The sequence below is a fragment of the Protopterus annectens genome, chromosome 5.part0 (assembly GCF_019279795.1).
Source record: "Protopterus annectens isolate FY-2018-M chromosome 5.part0, PAN1.0, whole genome shotgun sequence".
NCBI classification, from domain to species: Eukaryota; Metazoa; Chordata; order Ceratodontiformes; family Protopteridae; genus Protopterus; species Protopterus annectens.
Window position 1 is genome coordinate 734,154,211 of NC_056735.1, and position 16,383 is coordinate 734,170,593.

Below are 16,383 nucleotides of genomic sequence, written 5' to 3' on the forward strand. Positions count from 1 at the left end.
GCTGGGCAAGGAGTCTTGGCTGGTAACATTGGACCTCAAGGAGGCATACCTGCATGTCCCAATCAGACAAGATTGCAGAAGATACCTCAGATTTCTTGCAGGTTCAACCCATTATCAATTCTCTGCATTGCCCTTTGGCTTATCTACTGCACCCAGAGTGTTCACGAAATGCCTGGCATCAGTAATTGTCTACTGCAGACTTCAAGGGATACAAATATACCCATATTTGGACGACTGCCTGATCCAAGCGGACAGCAAGCACATACTTCTGAAACATCTGGCCTTCGTAATAATGTTGTTGAATTCTCTGGGATACACAGTCAACAAAAAGAAATCAAGGCTAATACCCTCTCAAACAATAATTTTCCTGGGTGCCAACTTGGATACAAACACCCAGATGGCCTACCTCACGCCAGAGAAACAGGGGCAACTAACTCAATACTTCAGAAAACTGGCAACTTTCACCAGGCTGACTGCAAGGAAAATCCTGCAGGCTCTGGGATTCATGGCATCTTGCATCCTACTAATCCCATGTGCAAAGCTGCATATGAGGAAACTTCAATGGTACCTAAAAAACCTATGGTCTCAGCACAGCCACAGTTTGGAAACAATAATACCACTGATTCCATGTCTTCAAAAGGAATTTCTGTGGTGGGCTCAAGCATGCCAAAGAAACACAGGTCTCCCATTCTGCAAGCCACAAGCAAATCAAGTCATCACAACAGACGCCTCGGACTACGCCTGGGGGGTCGCACATGACAGATCGGTGCATTCAGGGCAAATGGTCCCAAAAAGAAAAGCACCTACACATCAATCAAAAGGAAATGCTAGCAGTAATAAATGCTATTATAGCTTTCAAAAACCTACTGCATCCAGGTCAGCTGTTGATAAGGACAGACAACACCACAGTAATGTGGTACATAAACAAACAGGGAGGAAGCCATTCATACCCCCTTTGCAGGCTGGCCATGTCTCTTTGGAACATGACTCTGGAATTACAAATCGAACTTCAAGCACAGTACTTGCCAGGCAAGGAAAACACGCTGGCAGACAACCTAAGCAGAAATATGACAGATCCACACGAATGGAAGTTGCATCCTCAAGTTTTTGCAAAGATAATTCAAGCATGGGGAAGGCTAGACATAGATCTCTTTGCCTCCCACAGAAATCACCAATTGGCAAAATTCTGCTCAAGGACCTTTCATCCACAGGCCTGCAAAGTGGATGCACTCTCTTTCGGTTGGACAACAATGACAGTTTATGCCTTTCCACCTCTTCCTCTGCTGCCCAAAGTTCTATTAAAAACCAGAGCAGACAGACCAAAGATGATTCTCATTGCTCCAGACTGGCCAAGACAACACTGGTACCCACTCCTGAGGAGCCTGACGCATTCCCCACCATGGATCCTGCCTCTAATGCCTCTTCTTCTGACTCAGCACAACTTCAAAACTCTTCACAGTCAGCTGAAAACACTCAATCTAGCCGCATGGAAGATTCCTTAAATTCACAACAGACCCTACTCACCAAGGAGGTGCAGGATGTCCTTTTGGAGGCCAGAAGGCCTTCTATTAGAAAAGCCTACTCCGCAAAATGGAAACGGTTTTGTGCCTGGAATGAGAAAAAGGGTCAGAATCCTGGAATACTGAATTTACCTCAAATATTACAGTACCTAGCTGAGATGCTAAGCAGTGGACTTTCATTCTCCTCCATCAAAATCCATGCCTCAGCCATTTCTGCAGAGTACAACACTGATCCTCCTTTATTCTCTCACCCCCTCTTAAGACAGTTCCTCAGAGGGGCTAAGAATATAAAACCCCCAAGGAAACAACCAGTACCTGCTTGGGACCTCAATTTCATTCTAGAAAAACTGACCTTGCCTCCTTTTGAGCCAGCTGCTTCAACAGAACTGCAATATTTGTCCTGGAAAACAGCCTTCCTTCTGGCTATCACCTCAGCTCACAGGGTATCAGAACTACAAGCCCTCATGGCTGTGCAGCCTTTCATCATTTTCCATCAGGACAGAGTTTCCTTACGAACCAATCCGTCCTTTATGCCAAAGGTAGTATCCAGGGTAGCCTTGAATCAGGCTATCCACTTACCTACCTTTTACCCTAATCCTCAAAACAAAGGGGAGAGACTACTACATTCCTTGGACATTCATAGACAGCTGCGTTATTATTTGGACAGAACAAAGCCTTTCAGAAAATCAGAGCAACTCTTTGTGTCCTATGCTACAGGAGCTCAAGGAAAGCCAATTTCCAAACAGACAATCTCAAAATGGATAGCCCACTGCATACGCTTTTGTTACTCTTTTCATGGTAAAACTGTACCTGCAGGCATCAGATCTCACTCCACAAGGGCCATAGCTACCTCTGCAGCTTTCCTCAGGGGGGTTCCTACCAAAGATATTTTGGAAGCAGCCACTTGGAGTTCTGTACATACCTTCTCCAAGCACTATCACCTACCATTATACTCCAAATCTAGAGCAGGCTTTGCCATTGCAGTCTTGCAGGGCATCCTGGCTCCTCCTAGTTCCACCTAGTGCCTACCACCCCTTTTTTAGCTTTGGGATTCTACCCATCTGTTATGACTGCAGCTGTATGCACGATGAACATAGTACAGTTTTGTACCTACCATAAATGTAGATGTTCGAGTGCTTATACAGCTGCAGTCCAGGTTTCCCTCCCTCCTTCCCCTCTTGGGGCAGGCCTAATTGCTAACACCTCCTCATACAACCTGATTGGGGTATTCATCTATGGTGTATTTGCTTGCAACTACTGTTTTTTGATTATATTGCATCGCATTATTACATAAATTTATGTATTGCCTTCCTTCTGGGGGCACCTGACATCTGGGGCAAGAAAAACTGAAGAAAATGGCGTTGGCTGGTTCTTTTATACCCCTGTCGCACTGACGTCAGGGAAGAAGCGACGACAACCGACGCCAGACCTAGACTTTGGAATTCGGACGACCGAGGACCCGCCTGATGGCAGGAAAACCCATCTGTTATGACTGCAGCTGTATTAGCACTCGAACATCTACATTTATGGTAGGTACAAAACTGTACTTTGTGAACACTTACCATAAATGTAGATGATGTAATGTGATCCTATCTCGCCTACATTCATTACTGATGGGTTCGGAGCCGAGAATTGGCTCCGACTCGGCCACTATATCTAGTACAAAGTCTCTCATTGGCTGGGCTAACCCTGTATCCCAGGATGCATCACGCCCAAACCCCCAGATCTCGGTTGCCACTCCTAGAGTAACGACGTGGTCTCGACTTGGCTGTGGCTAAGTACCCTCTCTCTGTTTTTTTTTCAACCATCCTAGACGCTGCGACTAGAGCTTCTGGTGCCCTCCTATCTCTGGACAGTGGGGCTCCCGGGCCTGAGGATTCCTCCATGTGTGGTCCCCTACTTTCTGAGGGCCCTTCAGAGTCTGTCCCTGAAGAGCCTCCCAGGAAGAAGTTGTGTAAGAGGAAGCACGTAGACTCCCCAGATGAGTCTGTCACCTCGGACACTGACCTCGATGATGCAGAAGGGTCCCCGAAGTCGTCTTCGGATGATGTCTCGTTCTCTGATATCCTGGAGATCTTGAGACAGCGGGGCAACTGGACTTCCAAAAACCCTTTTGAGGAGGAGTCTGTCTTCCTCAAGGCCTTCGGAGCCCAGCCTTCCGCCTCCTGGGTGTCTCCACCCCTCGATGAATTATTGGATCTTATTTGTCGAAGGGTGTGGGAACACCCTGACTCTGTCGAGCCAGTTCCTAGCCGCCCCAATAAGTTTTTATCTGCGCCTCCTGGAAAAGAATTTCTGACCAAGGGAGTACCTGTGGATGCCATGGTGGTGGCATCCGCCACCCAGCAGGACGTGGCAGAGGCTTCTACCTCCATCCATCCTCCTAATAAGGCGTCTAGGAGTATGGATAGGTATGGGAAGCGTACCCTGTCTTCAGCGACCTTTACCTTGCGGTCGCTGACTTACTAGTGTCAGTTTACGCGGCTCCAAAGGGATCTCATAAAGGAGTTGGGAGATACCCTGTCGGGTAACCTGCCTGAGGCATTGGCCCAGTCTGTTAACGCCCAGCTGTCTACCCTTTCTTCCATCGTCAACTCGTCCATGAGGCTCATATTTTATGCAGCCGAAGGGGCGGGTAGAGCAGCGAGTTCGGGTGTAGTCCTTATGAGGCAAGCTTGGATGCGCTTGTGTCATTTTGCGGAGGCTTTCAAGTCTTCTTTCACGGATGCCCCATTCGACGGGTCCTCCCTTTTTGGACCCAAAGTGAAAGACACCCTCAATAGATGTGAGCAGGAGGGTAAGACTTTGTCTGCCATTGGGGCCCATTTTTCGCTTCCCACTAGGCCTTATCCCAAGGCTCAGAGGGGAGGGAAAATGTGGTTCAGAAAGTCTCAAAAGTCTTCCCCTGCCCATCAAAGTGACCCCCCCCTCCATGGGCAGAGGAGGGGGGAATTTTAATGGAAGGCATCGCCCTAGAGGCGGTGGAGGCCCCCGCAATACAGGAGACCGCGAGTCCTTTCGTGGTTCCTCCTATCAACGTCCCTGAGGGATTACCTGACTGTGCGTCTCCGGAGCCAGTCGGGGGTCGTTTTTCGGAGCATCTTCAGGCCTGGGAGTCCATCACTCAGGATCAATGGGTGCTTCGTATCATCACTGGAGGTTACACCATTCCCCTTTTTCGTCCCCCCCCCCCGCCAAGGAAAATCCTGGACGTTCCACCCAGTCAACGGGATCAGGCAGCAATAGAGGTTTCAAAGCTGCTAGGAAAAGGAGTCATCCAACCAGTCCCCGCAGACCAGATCGGATTAGGAACTTACTCAAGGTTATTTTTGGTGCCAAAAAGAACAGGGGACTTGAGACCCATTGTGGATCTCAGCCGTTTAAACTGCTGTGTAAAGAAGTCCAAGTTCCGAATGGTCACTTTGCAATCCATTTTCCCATTGATGGAAATAGGAGTATGGATGTGCTCCCTCGACCTCAAGGATGCCTATTATCACATCAAGATAAACAAGGCTTCCTGGAATCATTTACGCTTCCAGCTGGGAGCCAGTCATTTTCAATTCCGGGCCCTGCCCTTTGGTCTCACCACAGCCCCCAGGGTGTTCACCAAGTGTCTGGCAGTGGTGACAGCTCACCTGAGACGTCTAGGATTCCAGGTGTTTCCTTATCTAGATGACTGGCTCCTCACCGCCCCCACCAGGCATCTACTTGTTCAAGCCACGAGAGCTACTGTCAAATTGGGCCATCTTCTAGGGATTTCATTCAACTGGGCAAAGTCTGTATTGCTGCCATCACAGCGTGTTGCCTTTATCGGTGCAGAGCTAGACTCTGTAGAGATGAGAGCCTTTCTACCGACAGAGAGAATAAAAGTGTTACAGGCCCAAGTCCTGGCTTTACTACCTCGCAGAAAAGCCCAAGCCAGGATGGTTCTTCTGTTGTTGGGATCAGTGGCGGCTACCATTCTCTTAGTTCCGCTGGCCAGGTTACACATGCGAATACTTCAGTGGCTCCTTTTGGCCCACTGGTCATATCAGGAACGCCCCTTGTCCCATCCGATTCTCATCACGGAGAGATGCTAGCAAGATCTGCGTTGGTGGCTTCTCTCGTCCAGTCTGGACCAAGTGAGACCCTTGAGCCCCCATCCCCTATTGCCACAGTAACCACGGACGCCTCCCAGATAGGGTGGGGGGGGCATTATCTGGGCGAGACGGTCCAAGGTACGTGGCAAGACCACGAGGTTCACTTGCATATCAATGTTCTAGAGATGAGAGCGGTCCTTCTAGCGTTGCAGGCACTTCACAGCTCTCTTCCCAGGGGAACTATTGCGATTCTCTCCGACAATATGTCGGTTGTCTGGTATCTGAACAAGCAGAGAGGAACCAAGTCCTACCCCCTTTGCAGAGAGGCCATGAGAGTGTGGAATTGGGCGATCGCTTCCCAGCACATTCTAGTGGCAATGCACATTCCGGGGAAGTCCAATGTGATAGCAGACAGGCTGAGCAGAGCTGTTTTGATGCCTCATGAGTGGTCCCTGAACGACAGAGTGGCTGCGCAGATCTTCTCCAAGTGGGGTCTACCCTGCTGCGACCTCTTGCCAGTCCCCTGAATGCAAAGTGCAGCAATTTTTTCACTCAGATCCCCCCACAGGGGGAGTCTCCCAGGGATGCTCTAGTCCACAATTGGCCCTCCGGTCTGCTCTATGCCTTCCCGCCAGTCCCTCTGCTACCCAGAGTGATTCAGAATGCCACCTGCTTGGGAAGCAAAATGATTTTGATCGCACCACACTGGCTCCGTCAAGTTTGGTTCCCCTTCCTTCGGAAGTATGCGGTGGATGGCCCTTGGATTCTGGACCCAGCTCCAGACCTATTGACTCATCAGTCAAGACAGCGCCATCCATCCCTAAGAACACTCAAGCTTGCTGCCTGGCTCCTCCACTTCCGACCTTAGTCAGACAGCATATTTTTACCCCGGAAGTGGTTCATATTCTGTCTTCCTCCCACAAGTCTTCTACTAGGAAAATATACTGTAGTAAATGGAAGAGATTTGCAATTTGGACTCAGCAACGTTATCTGGACCCCCTTACAGCACCGGTGTCTGTGGTGTTAGATTTCTTAGCTACACTCTTTAGACAAGGTTCGGCTGCCTCCACCATAAAGGTTCAGTTGGCAGCAATCTTCAATTATCATGTTGCACATGAGCCTTGCCTTATGGGTCATAAGCTGTGTAAAGCCTTTCTGAAAGGAGCCTGGCTGCTGCGCCCTCTGGTTTCGCAACCCGTTTTGCCATGGGATTTAGATGTGGTGCTCAGAGCTTTGACTTCCTCTCCCTTTGAGCCGGCAGCCTCCTGCAAATTGAAATTTCTGTCATAGAAGACTGCGTTCTTGGTAGCCATAACTTCAGCCAGAAGACTATCGGAGCTTCAAGCTCTTTCTGCTAAACCTCCTTATTTAATTTTTCATAAGGACAGAGTATCGCTGTGACTTAATCCTTCTTTTCTCCCTGAGGTCTCTTCTGCCCTTTGTCTCCACCAGTCTATTGAGCTTCCGGTCTTTTTCCCAAGGTTCTCCAACAAAGCGGAATACAAATTGCACCAGTTGGATGTGCATAGACAACTGAGGTTTTATTTAAATAGGACACAACAGGAGAGAAAATCAGATCAGTTGTTTGTCTTTTTCGGACAATAGAATGGGCAGATCTGTAACTAAGGGCACCATAGCTTAGTGGATTAGAGACTGCATCTCATTTATTTATGCATTAGCGGGTAAGGATCTTACCTTTCCAGTTAGGGCGCATTCTACCAGGGGGTATGTCAACTTCAGTGGCCTTTCATGCTAGATTATCCATAGATGAGATATGTGCAGCGGCTACTTGGACTTCTCCACATACCTTTATTTCTCATTACAAACTGGACGTGGTCTCTAGAGGTCAGGCTTCCTTTGGTTCCACAGTGCTCAGGAGTGTTTTCCAGTGAGCCTCCCGGGATTTAGGTGCTAGGGACGCTGTCCCATCAGTAATGAATGTAGGCGAGATAGGATCACATTACATCTTTTAGTTATGTACTTACCATAACGATAGATGTATGTGATCCATCTCGCCTACATTCTTACGTACCCGCCCTCCTTCCCCCTACCTGTTGGACTTGGAGGAAACCTGTATTCTGATTTCTCTGAGGATATTATCTTTTCTCTCCTCTTACTTATTTATCCTTGTGGTATGGTGTATGTGGGAGAATCATGTTGGGGCAAACAAGATCTGGGGGTTTGGGCGTGATGCATCCTGGGATACAGGGTTAGCCCAGCCAATGAGAGACTTCGTGCTAGATGTTCTTCATTCCACATTGCTGCAGTCCTAACTATTGGGTAGTCCGCTGTCCCAGTCGGCCCGAATACCAAAGTATATGGCTGACGTCGGTCAAGGCGCACTAGACTGACGTCAGTACGTCAGGGTACTAATGCGCATGACCGACGTCATATCCTCAGTCTTTTTTGCCGCATGGTCCGATGCAGAAGCAGTTTTGCGAGTGCAGGTTGGCGTTCTGAAAGTTTCTGAAGTCAGAGTTTCAGACCGAATCAAAGTTGGCTAAGTACCCCGTTGGGGAATATTTTGGTTTTTTCTTGCCTCAGTATTTAACCGGATGTCAGAAAAAGTGAATAACTGTATTTCTTGTGGGAAACAGATACCTCATAGGGATTACCATACTTTGTGTATACCTTGTTTAGGGCCTGAGCACGACGTTGTTGGATGCCGCTCTTGTGCTAGATTTAACAAACGCACTATTAAGAGAAGGTTAGACTGTGCCAGGTTAGTTTTTGGGAAGCGTTGTAATTATAAAATGCCGTCGGATGCCCCGACGCCCGCTTCGGCCAAAAAACGCAAAAGGCTCAGTGGAGCCGGAGGTTCTGCCAGGAGTTTCTTTGGAGTCTCAGGGAGAGACTTTACTGTTACAGGATGTGTCCTCTCAGGAAGTAGGCCAGGCTGAAGGGGCTTCTCAGGTGGCTGTTCTTCCCTCTCTTCCTAAGGTGGTTAGAGCCTCCCCTTCTGTTTCCAAGGCTTCTTTGAGAGGCAGGCCAAGTTTAGCTTCGGTGGGGGTTTCTCCTAGTGCTTCAGGGTCTTTGCCTAAGAAACATATGCTTAAAATGGCAGAGGATTTGATTACTGTGATTAGAGGTTCTATGCCCCCTCCTGATAAGAGGCCTAGGGTGGAACCTGAGTTTGAGAGTTTTGAGCAATGTTCGGAGGCTTCTGAGTCTTCGGCTGAAGACTTGCAGGAGTATCCTCCTTATTCTGATTCTGATGTGGATGATTCTACTCCTTCAGCTTCTCCTCCTGAGGATTTTTCATTTTCAGAGACTCTGCATTCCATGAGGGAGCATTTTAAATGGGAAGGTCAAGATTTCTCTGATTCCAGGAAGAGGCTTAGGGAATTCTTGTTTTACCACAGCATAGGCCTTTAGCTATACCTCCTGTTCTGAATGTGGTGGAAGATGTTTTTGCAGAGGCTTCCCTGAATCCTGACTCTTTGCCTCCTGCCCCAGTTAAACCGGATAGGTACTATAGGGTGCCTGAAGCTCATAAGTATCTTTTAAGAGTCCTAGGGCAGACCCGAAACTGTCTCTCAGGGGCCTAAAGGTGTGAAGGCTTCTGTTGTTAAAAATCCTGTTCCTCCTGATAAAGAGGCAAGGGCTTTGGATAGATGGGGAAAGAAAGTGTATACTTCTTCCACTTTAGCCATGAGGGCGTTGAATTGTCAGTTTCACATGTTAAAATATCAGAATTATCTCCTTTCACAATTGAAGTCTAAGGTGGATGCTCTGGCAGAAGGTATTGAGTGTAAAGAGTTGCAGGATTTAGTTCATGTGTCTGAACAGGTGGGTAAGCATTCCTTGCAGTGTGGTTTTGATGCTGTGCAGGCCTCCTCGAGGGTGGCTGCCACTGGTTCTGTTCTTCGTAGGCACGCCTGGTTGAGGGATCAGAATTTAGCTGAGCATGTTAAAACAAGGATTTTGGATGCTCCTTTACAGTCTGATGTGTTGTTTGGTTCGCCTGTGGAAGCAGTTTTAAAGAAAATGGAGGACAAGGCTAAGTCTATGCAAACTGTTAAGGATTTTTGCAGGTTCAGCCTCCAAGTTTAGTAGAAATTGGCCTACTAAGGGATGGACATATCCTGCTTATGATTCCCAGTCTAGGGGTAGGTCTAGACGTGGTAGGGGCAGAGCTCAAGGTTCTTTTAGGCCTAGAACAGGGAGTTCACCTGCTCAGTCTTCTGGTGAGGGCAGGGGTCAGTCCTTTTGTAAACAGACCCAATGACCTACCTTTTCAGCTGCCAGTACATTCTCGCCTGGCAGCACCTTTGGGAGGAAGGCTGGCTCTTTTCAAAGAAAATTGGGATTTAATTACCCAAGACAGATGGGTTTTGGATATCATTCACCACGGTTACAGGTTTTATTTCCATACCTTGCCTCCTTTCAAAGGCATGCCAGACATTCCTCCTCTACAAAGAAAAGAGGCTCACAAGCAAATTTCTCTGTTGCTCCAAATAGGGGCCATTCAGCCAGTTCCTGTGCCAGAAAGGGGCCTAGGATTTTATTCTCGCCTGTTCCTAGTACCAAGAAGGGGAACACGTGGAGACCAATTTTGGATTTATCTATCCTCAACACTTATCTCGACATTCCCAAGTTCAAAATGTTGACGTTACAACAGCTTTTACCTCTGCTGGGCAAAGATCACTGGATGGTAACTTTAGATCTCAAGGAAGCTTACCTTCATGTGCCTATCAGACTAAGTTGCAGGAAGTATCTGCGTTTTCGAGCTGGAAATTCTCATTATCAGTTCTCTGCATTGCCCTTTGGCTTATCTACTGCCCAGAGTATTCACAAAGGTTCTGGCTCCAGTGATAGCTTACTTCAGGCTAAAAGGAATTCAAATCTATCCTTACTTGGACGACTGCCTGATTCTGGCTCAAGAAAAGGAAGACCTTTTACAGCATTTGGAATTTGTGATAGCAGTGCTAAGATGCCTAGGGTATTCTGTGAACGAAATAAAGTCCAGTCTAGTACCCTCTCAAGACATGTGCTTTCTGGGTGTGAGACTGAATACAGCAGCCCAGATGGCCTTTTAACCCCGGACAAACAAAAGAATCTTTCCAGTTACTTCCATCAACTATCTCTTCAGTCCGGGCTGACTGCAAGGACAGTCCTTCAAGCCTTAGGGTTCATGGCATCTTGTATTCTGGTGCTTCCCAATGCCAAACTGCATATGAGGAAGCTGCAATGGTATCTCAAAAATGTATGGACACAGCACTGCCAGGATTTGGACACTGTTATTCAAATAATACCTTGCATTCAAAAGGAATTTTTGTGGTGGGCTCAGGAATGTCACCTAAACAAGGGACTCTCTGTGACCCGGCCAGAGGCGAGTCAGATTCTAACGACAGATGCCTCAGACATTGCTTGGGGAGCTCATCTAAATGGAAAGTGGATACAAGACAAGTGGCCTGCCAGACTACAGCATCTACATATCAACATGAAAGAGATGTTAGCAGTCCAGTTTGCATTAATGGCTTTCAAGGAGTTACTTCTTCCAGGGCAGGTGTTGATTCTAACAGACAACACAACTGTCATGTGGTACATCAACAAACAAGGGGAACACATTCTTACCGTTGTGCAGGCAAGCAATGATTTTATGGGAGACTGCGTTCAGCTTGCAACTAACTCTTCAGGCAAGGTTTCTGCCGGAGCACAGAACTCCTTAGCAGATGTGTTAAGCAGACAAATCATGGATCCCCACGAGTGGAAACTGGATCTTCATGTATTTCAAAATTGACAGTGTCATGGGAACTCCAGACATAGATCTGTTCGCTTCTCCACTAAACCACCAGCTGCCAAAGTTTTGCACAAAGAGGTTTCATCACACAGCTTGGAAAGTGGATGCTCTTTCTTTCAGTTGGAAAAATCTTCATGTGTATGCCTTTCCACCTCTGCCTCTTCTCCCAAAGGTGCTCCTAAAGGTCAGACAAGACAAGCCAAGGATGATTTTAATAGCTCCAGATTGGCCTCGGCAACACTGGTACCCATTACTGAGGAGTCTGGTAAGGAAGCCTCCATGGCCTTTACCTTTGATTCCACACCTGTTGTCTCAGAGGGACGGTCACCTGCTCAATGTCAAGCTTCACTCTCTTCATCTAACAGCCTGGCATATTCTGTTTTGAAACACAGCAGGTCTCAACTTCCTCAACAAGTTTTAAATGTGATTTTGGAAGCCAGAAGACCTAGTACAAGGAAAGTGTACGCAGAAAAATGGAAGATATTTGTATTTTGGAGGGCAGCAAACAATTTGGAGATTTCTGAGCCTAATTTGAGTGTTGCTCTTCAATATCTTACTGAGTTATTGGACAAAGGTTTGTCTTTCTCTTCCATTAAGATTCATGCTGCAGCGATTTCAGCTCACTATGATTGTGACCCACCATTGTTTTCGCATCCTTTGTTCAAGCAATTTCTTAGAGGGGCAAAGAATATCAGACCCCCACGTAGAGCTCCTACTCCTGCTTAATTGCGTTATTATTTAAGCAGGACTAAGGATTTTAGGCAGTCTCAGCAGTTGTTTGTTTCTTTTGCTTTGAGTTCTCAGGGCAAGCCTGTGTCAAAACAAACTATTTCTAAGTGGATTGGGTTTTGCATTGCATTTTGTTATTCCCATCATGGCAAGGAGATTCCAGCTGGGATTAGGCCTCATTCCACTAGGGCTACTGCCACTTCAACAGCATTTCTAAGGGGGGTGGCAACTAAGGATATTTTGGAGGCAGCTACTTGGAGTTCAGTGCATACTTTCTCTAAGCATTATCACCTTCCTCTCTACTCTAAATCTAGGGCTGGTTTTGCCACAGCTATTTTGCAAGGCATGTTGTCAGCTCCTGCTTCCTTATGATTTGCCAGCCTCCCTTACCTCTGCTTTGGGATTCTACCCAATAGTTAGGACTGCAGCAATGTGGAATGAAGAACATAGTACAGTTTTGTACCTACCATAAATGTAGATGTTCGAGGATCCACATTGCTGCAGTCCAATTTACCCTCCCTCCGTCCCCTCTGTGTTTAGGGGTAGTTGTGTAGGTGAGGTTATACTCTGGTAATTTTGTATATATTGTACTTTTTTTTTTTTGGTGCAGGAATGTTTGGAGTTTTTGGTTTTGACCTTGTCTTTTTAGGGTCTTCTGACATCTGGGGCAAGAAAAGACTGAGGATATGACGTCGGTCATGCGCATTAGTACCCTGACGTACTGACGTCAGTCTAGTGCGCCTTGACCGACGTCAGCCATATACTTTGGTATTCGGGCCGACTGGGACAGCGGACTACCCAATAGTTAGGACTGCAGCAATGTGGATCCTCGAACATCTACATTTATGGTAGGTACAAAACTGTACTTTATAGTGGCCGAGTCGGAGCCGATTCTCGGCTCCGAACCCGTCAGTAATGAATGTAGGCGAGATGGATCACATACATCTATCGTTATGGTAAGTACATAACTAAAAGTTCGAGTGTATTTACTTTTGCAGTCCTGGTTACCCTCCCTCCAGCCACCTGTTTTTCTCTGACTATACCTGTACTTTTTTTTGCTATGCTTAAAAGCCTTTTTGGTGTATTTGCTTTTGGTTTGAGGTATATTTTTGTGTTTTTAAATTTTATTAGCTCCCCATTTGGGGGGCACCTGACATCTGGGGCAAGAAAAACTGATGTAATGGTGTCGGCTGCATGTTTTATACCCCTGACGACCTGACATCATGGAGGAAGGGACAAGACTTTGTTAATCAGGCCAACTGAGGGCAATGTAATGACTGCAACAGTGAATACACTCGAACATCTACATTTATGGTAAGTGTACACAACTGTACTTTTTCCTGATGACTGTAGTCTTCTAGTAAGCAGTGAGTTAAGAACCAAACCAAAAATTTATTGAAAAACTTCTGTCAAAATTTGCTTTGAATCAGACTGTTTAGTATCTTGTGCATTTTCTGTGTATATAACACAAATGAAAGCCCTTGCTTAGCAGATTAAATGTGTGTATGACAATTGGTTATCTGGTTTTCAATAAAAGGCACAGAAGACAAGGCTGTTAACTAAACACATTTTGTCTTTTTGGTTAGGTCATGCCAAGTACTGTATTCTGAGTACTACTACTTAGTATGGAAAACCTTACCTGTCTATGTTAGTGCATATTCTGTCAGGTTAGTGAATTACTTAGCTTTTTTACTTTAGGGGAAGCTCTGCTTAGGATGTTTGTGGTGCTGTGATCTCAGCCATACATATATTTTTACTTAACACTGGACATCCAGTCCAAAGGCAAAGCAGGACTTGGAAGTAAGTTTTAAATAAGCACCACTTTCCCAGCCAGTGCTGTGGCATAGAGGGATATAGCCCTTACTGTGACATAGGTGACCCAGGTTTGATTAGTGCCTTTCACAACTGAGGTGCTGGCAGTGGAGGTCAGGCATGCCAGTCCAGGAAGGGGAGGATGGAGGTGCTCATGCTCGTGGTACACAGAGTGATTATATTTCTATGGCAGAGGCTGGAGAAACAATTGTGAAATGCTTCCTGAGGGTGGGCAGTGCCGCTTGCTGATATCATTTCCTTCCAGAAATTAGTGTTTCAGTGCTTGTCCGCTCATTGCAAGTCCTACCCGCAGTGTGTTTTTGGGACATGAATGGGGGTGGGGGAAAGGTAGGAAAACACTCTGGAAGCAATATGATAGGGACTTTGAAATGCCTTGATCTCTTTGCTAGCCCCACTTCTTATCGGAGTAAATGTAGGGGAGACCAGGAGAGGGTAGTTAGACCCAGGCATTGAAGAGAGGCACCACCTTTTCCTGATGGTCAGCTATGGGAGACAAAAAGTGCCCCCCCCCCCAAAAAAAAAGCCTCACCTTTTGCCACCTTTCATTTGAGTAAATACTTTAGCATTCATTCTGCAACAAGATTGCTGTTGAAATGCAGTGCTCTTTGAGGATAGGTTAGTTGCTTAACACCAGATATGTAACTTCATTTCCTTAAGGTTGAGCAATCATTATGGTAAAAGTATATTCATCATCCACTGCTTAGTAATCATTTTTGTTGGAGTCTTTGATGTACTAGATCTTCCTTTGTGTCTTTTCCCCTGTTGTTAATATCCTTTTTTCTTGCAACCCTTACTTACCATGCTGTCCCCTCAAATCACTGTACTGACTCGCGCATTTGACCTTTCTTACCTGAACTTCACATACCACTTTCTCTGTGGGAGGGATCTGCTCTTCCAAAGGGGAATACATTTTGGTAATCTCATTTTACCATTCAGGCTGGGAGTGAGAGATGGGCACCAGTGGGTTGTTTCTTCTTACATGCTTATCACCACCAAGAGGATGCCAGTGTGCCAGATTTTGATACAGTTCCTCACCAATGCACATGTGCAGTTCTGTTCACATGTATGTGAAACTACTTGTTATGTGTGCTTAATTTATTGTTGAGTGTTCTTCCCTGGTGAACAGTGCTGCTTGCTGTGTACTATCTTACTGTCTGCCACCAGAGTGTATCAGCATTGCAGCAGGCCAGCTGCCTCCCTACCACGCATGATAAATTAGTAGCACTGACCACTTCCTCCTGCTCTACCCCTGACAAGTCCCCCAGCCCCTGGGTATGGTGCTTAGACGTAGGTCATCATGGTCATAGTTAGGGCTTTCTCCCTCTAGTCCATGGAATTAACAACTTCTGCCTATCATTTTTATACTGGAAATAACCAAGTTAGGGAGGATCTTCTCAAGTTTCCTTCTAGCAGACATTCCTCTAGTATCACCAACAAAGATGAATTCCAGATAAAGCAGGAGGCAATCCTGATGCTCGGTTGAGAAAGAATTTGACCATGAACTGTTTCAAGAGGCAGAATAAAGTTCCATAGGTAGATTTGTCTGATAGTTTATTATGCAAGGATTTTGAAATGTGGTAGGTTCTGTGTAGCTAAATTTTTAGTTTTGTATAAATCATTTCAGCCAACATATAGCACATGAAGCATGCTATGAATTACCCATTCTGAATTTAATAATTGTTATTCGTGTATTGCTTGTGGATGATTAAGGGATTTGCAGAACTGTTCCTCTCGTGAAAGAATATATAACATTGTAGCTTGTAATATATATGCATGTATTTAATTTAACAGATCCTCTGCTTGGCAGAACAAATTAATTTTACAGAAGATGTTGAGAATGCAATCAAATTGCGTAACCTTCAGCAGCTGGAAGTTGAGTTAATGGCCAAGTTAGATAATTATACAAGTGTGAATGTTAGCATGAAGGATGCAACAAATGCTGGTAAGATTTTTTTTCCTTTTCCACAAATAATTTCTTTAGTGTATAGCTGTCTTTCTTCACCACACCCTGATTATTTCATTTTAAATTGTACATGTGCATTTAATTTTAAATTGTATGTCTCCATTTCAGTGGAAAAGCAAGCTGCTGCCAGTTTTTGTCTTGCTCAGTTGTTATTTCTGCCAGTATTTCTGTTTTTCATTTTTTATGCTGCTGACAGAACAACCATGCTCCCCCCCATACTTTCTCCCTTACCTAGCTTTGCCTACCTTTGTACACTCCTCCATCAGATGTTGCCTCCCCTATGTGCTTGCACATTTTTGTTGGACTCCTGCTTGACTGTTAATAATTACAGTTATGCTTGGCTCCACTACAAGCCTCAGCTTCGTTTACTTGATTGTCTCCCCAGAGATCATAGATATGGTCTTAAGCTGGTACTGCAGAGCCTGAACCACTAGTCTTGGTCATCAGAGGTATGGGTGGATGCCTTGCTTCTGGGTTAGGTATTGCAGGTGTTTTACAGCAGTGCAAATATATTTG

At 45.9% G+C, this 16,383-nt stretch overlaps 1 protein-coding gene across 2 annotated transcripts in view; it reads left to right on the forward strand.

The window, feature by feature from the left end:
- The window catches only part of DYNC2H1 (dynein cytoplasmic 2 heavy chain 1), a 6,555,988-nt gene that overhangs the window by 2,617,224 nt on the left and 3,922,381 nt on the right, over window positions 1-16,383 (forward strand). For both annotated transcript variants that reach the window (XM_044072582.1, XM_044072581.1), the window contains one exon: window positions 15,696-15,846. In XM_044072582.1, coding sequence (XP_043928517.1) covers window positions 15,696-15,846 — 151 coding nt within the window. The remainder of the gene's footprint in view (window positions 1-15,695; window positions 15,847-16,383) is intronic.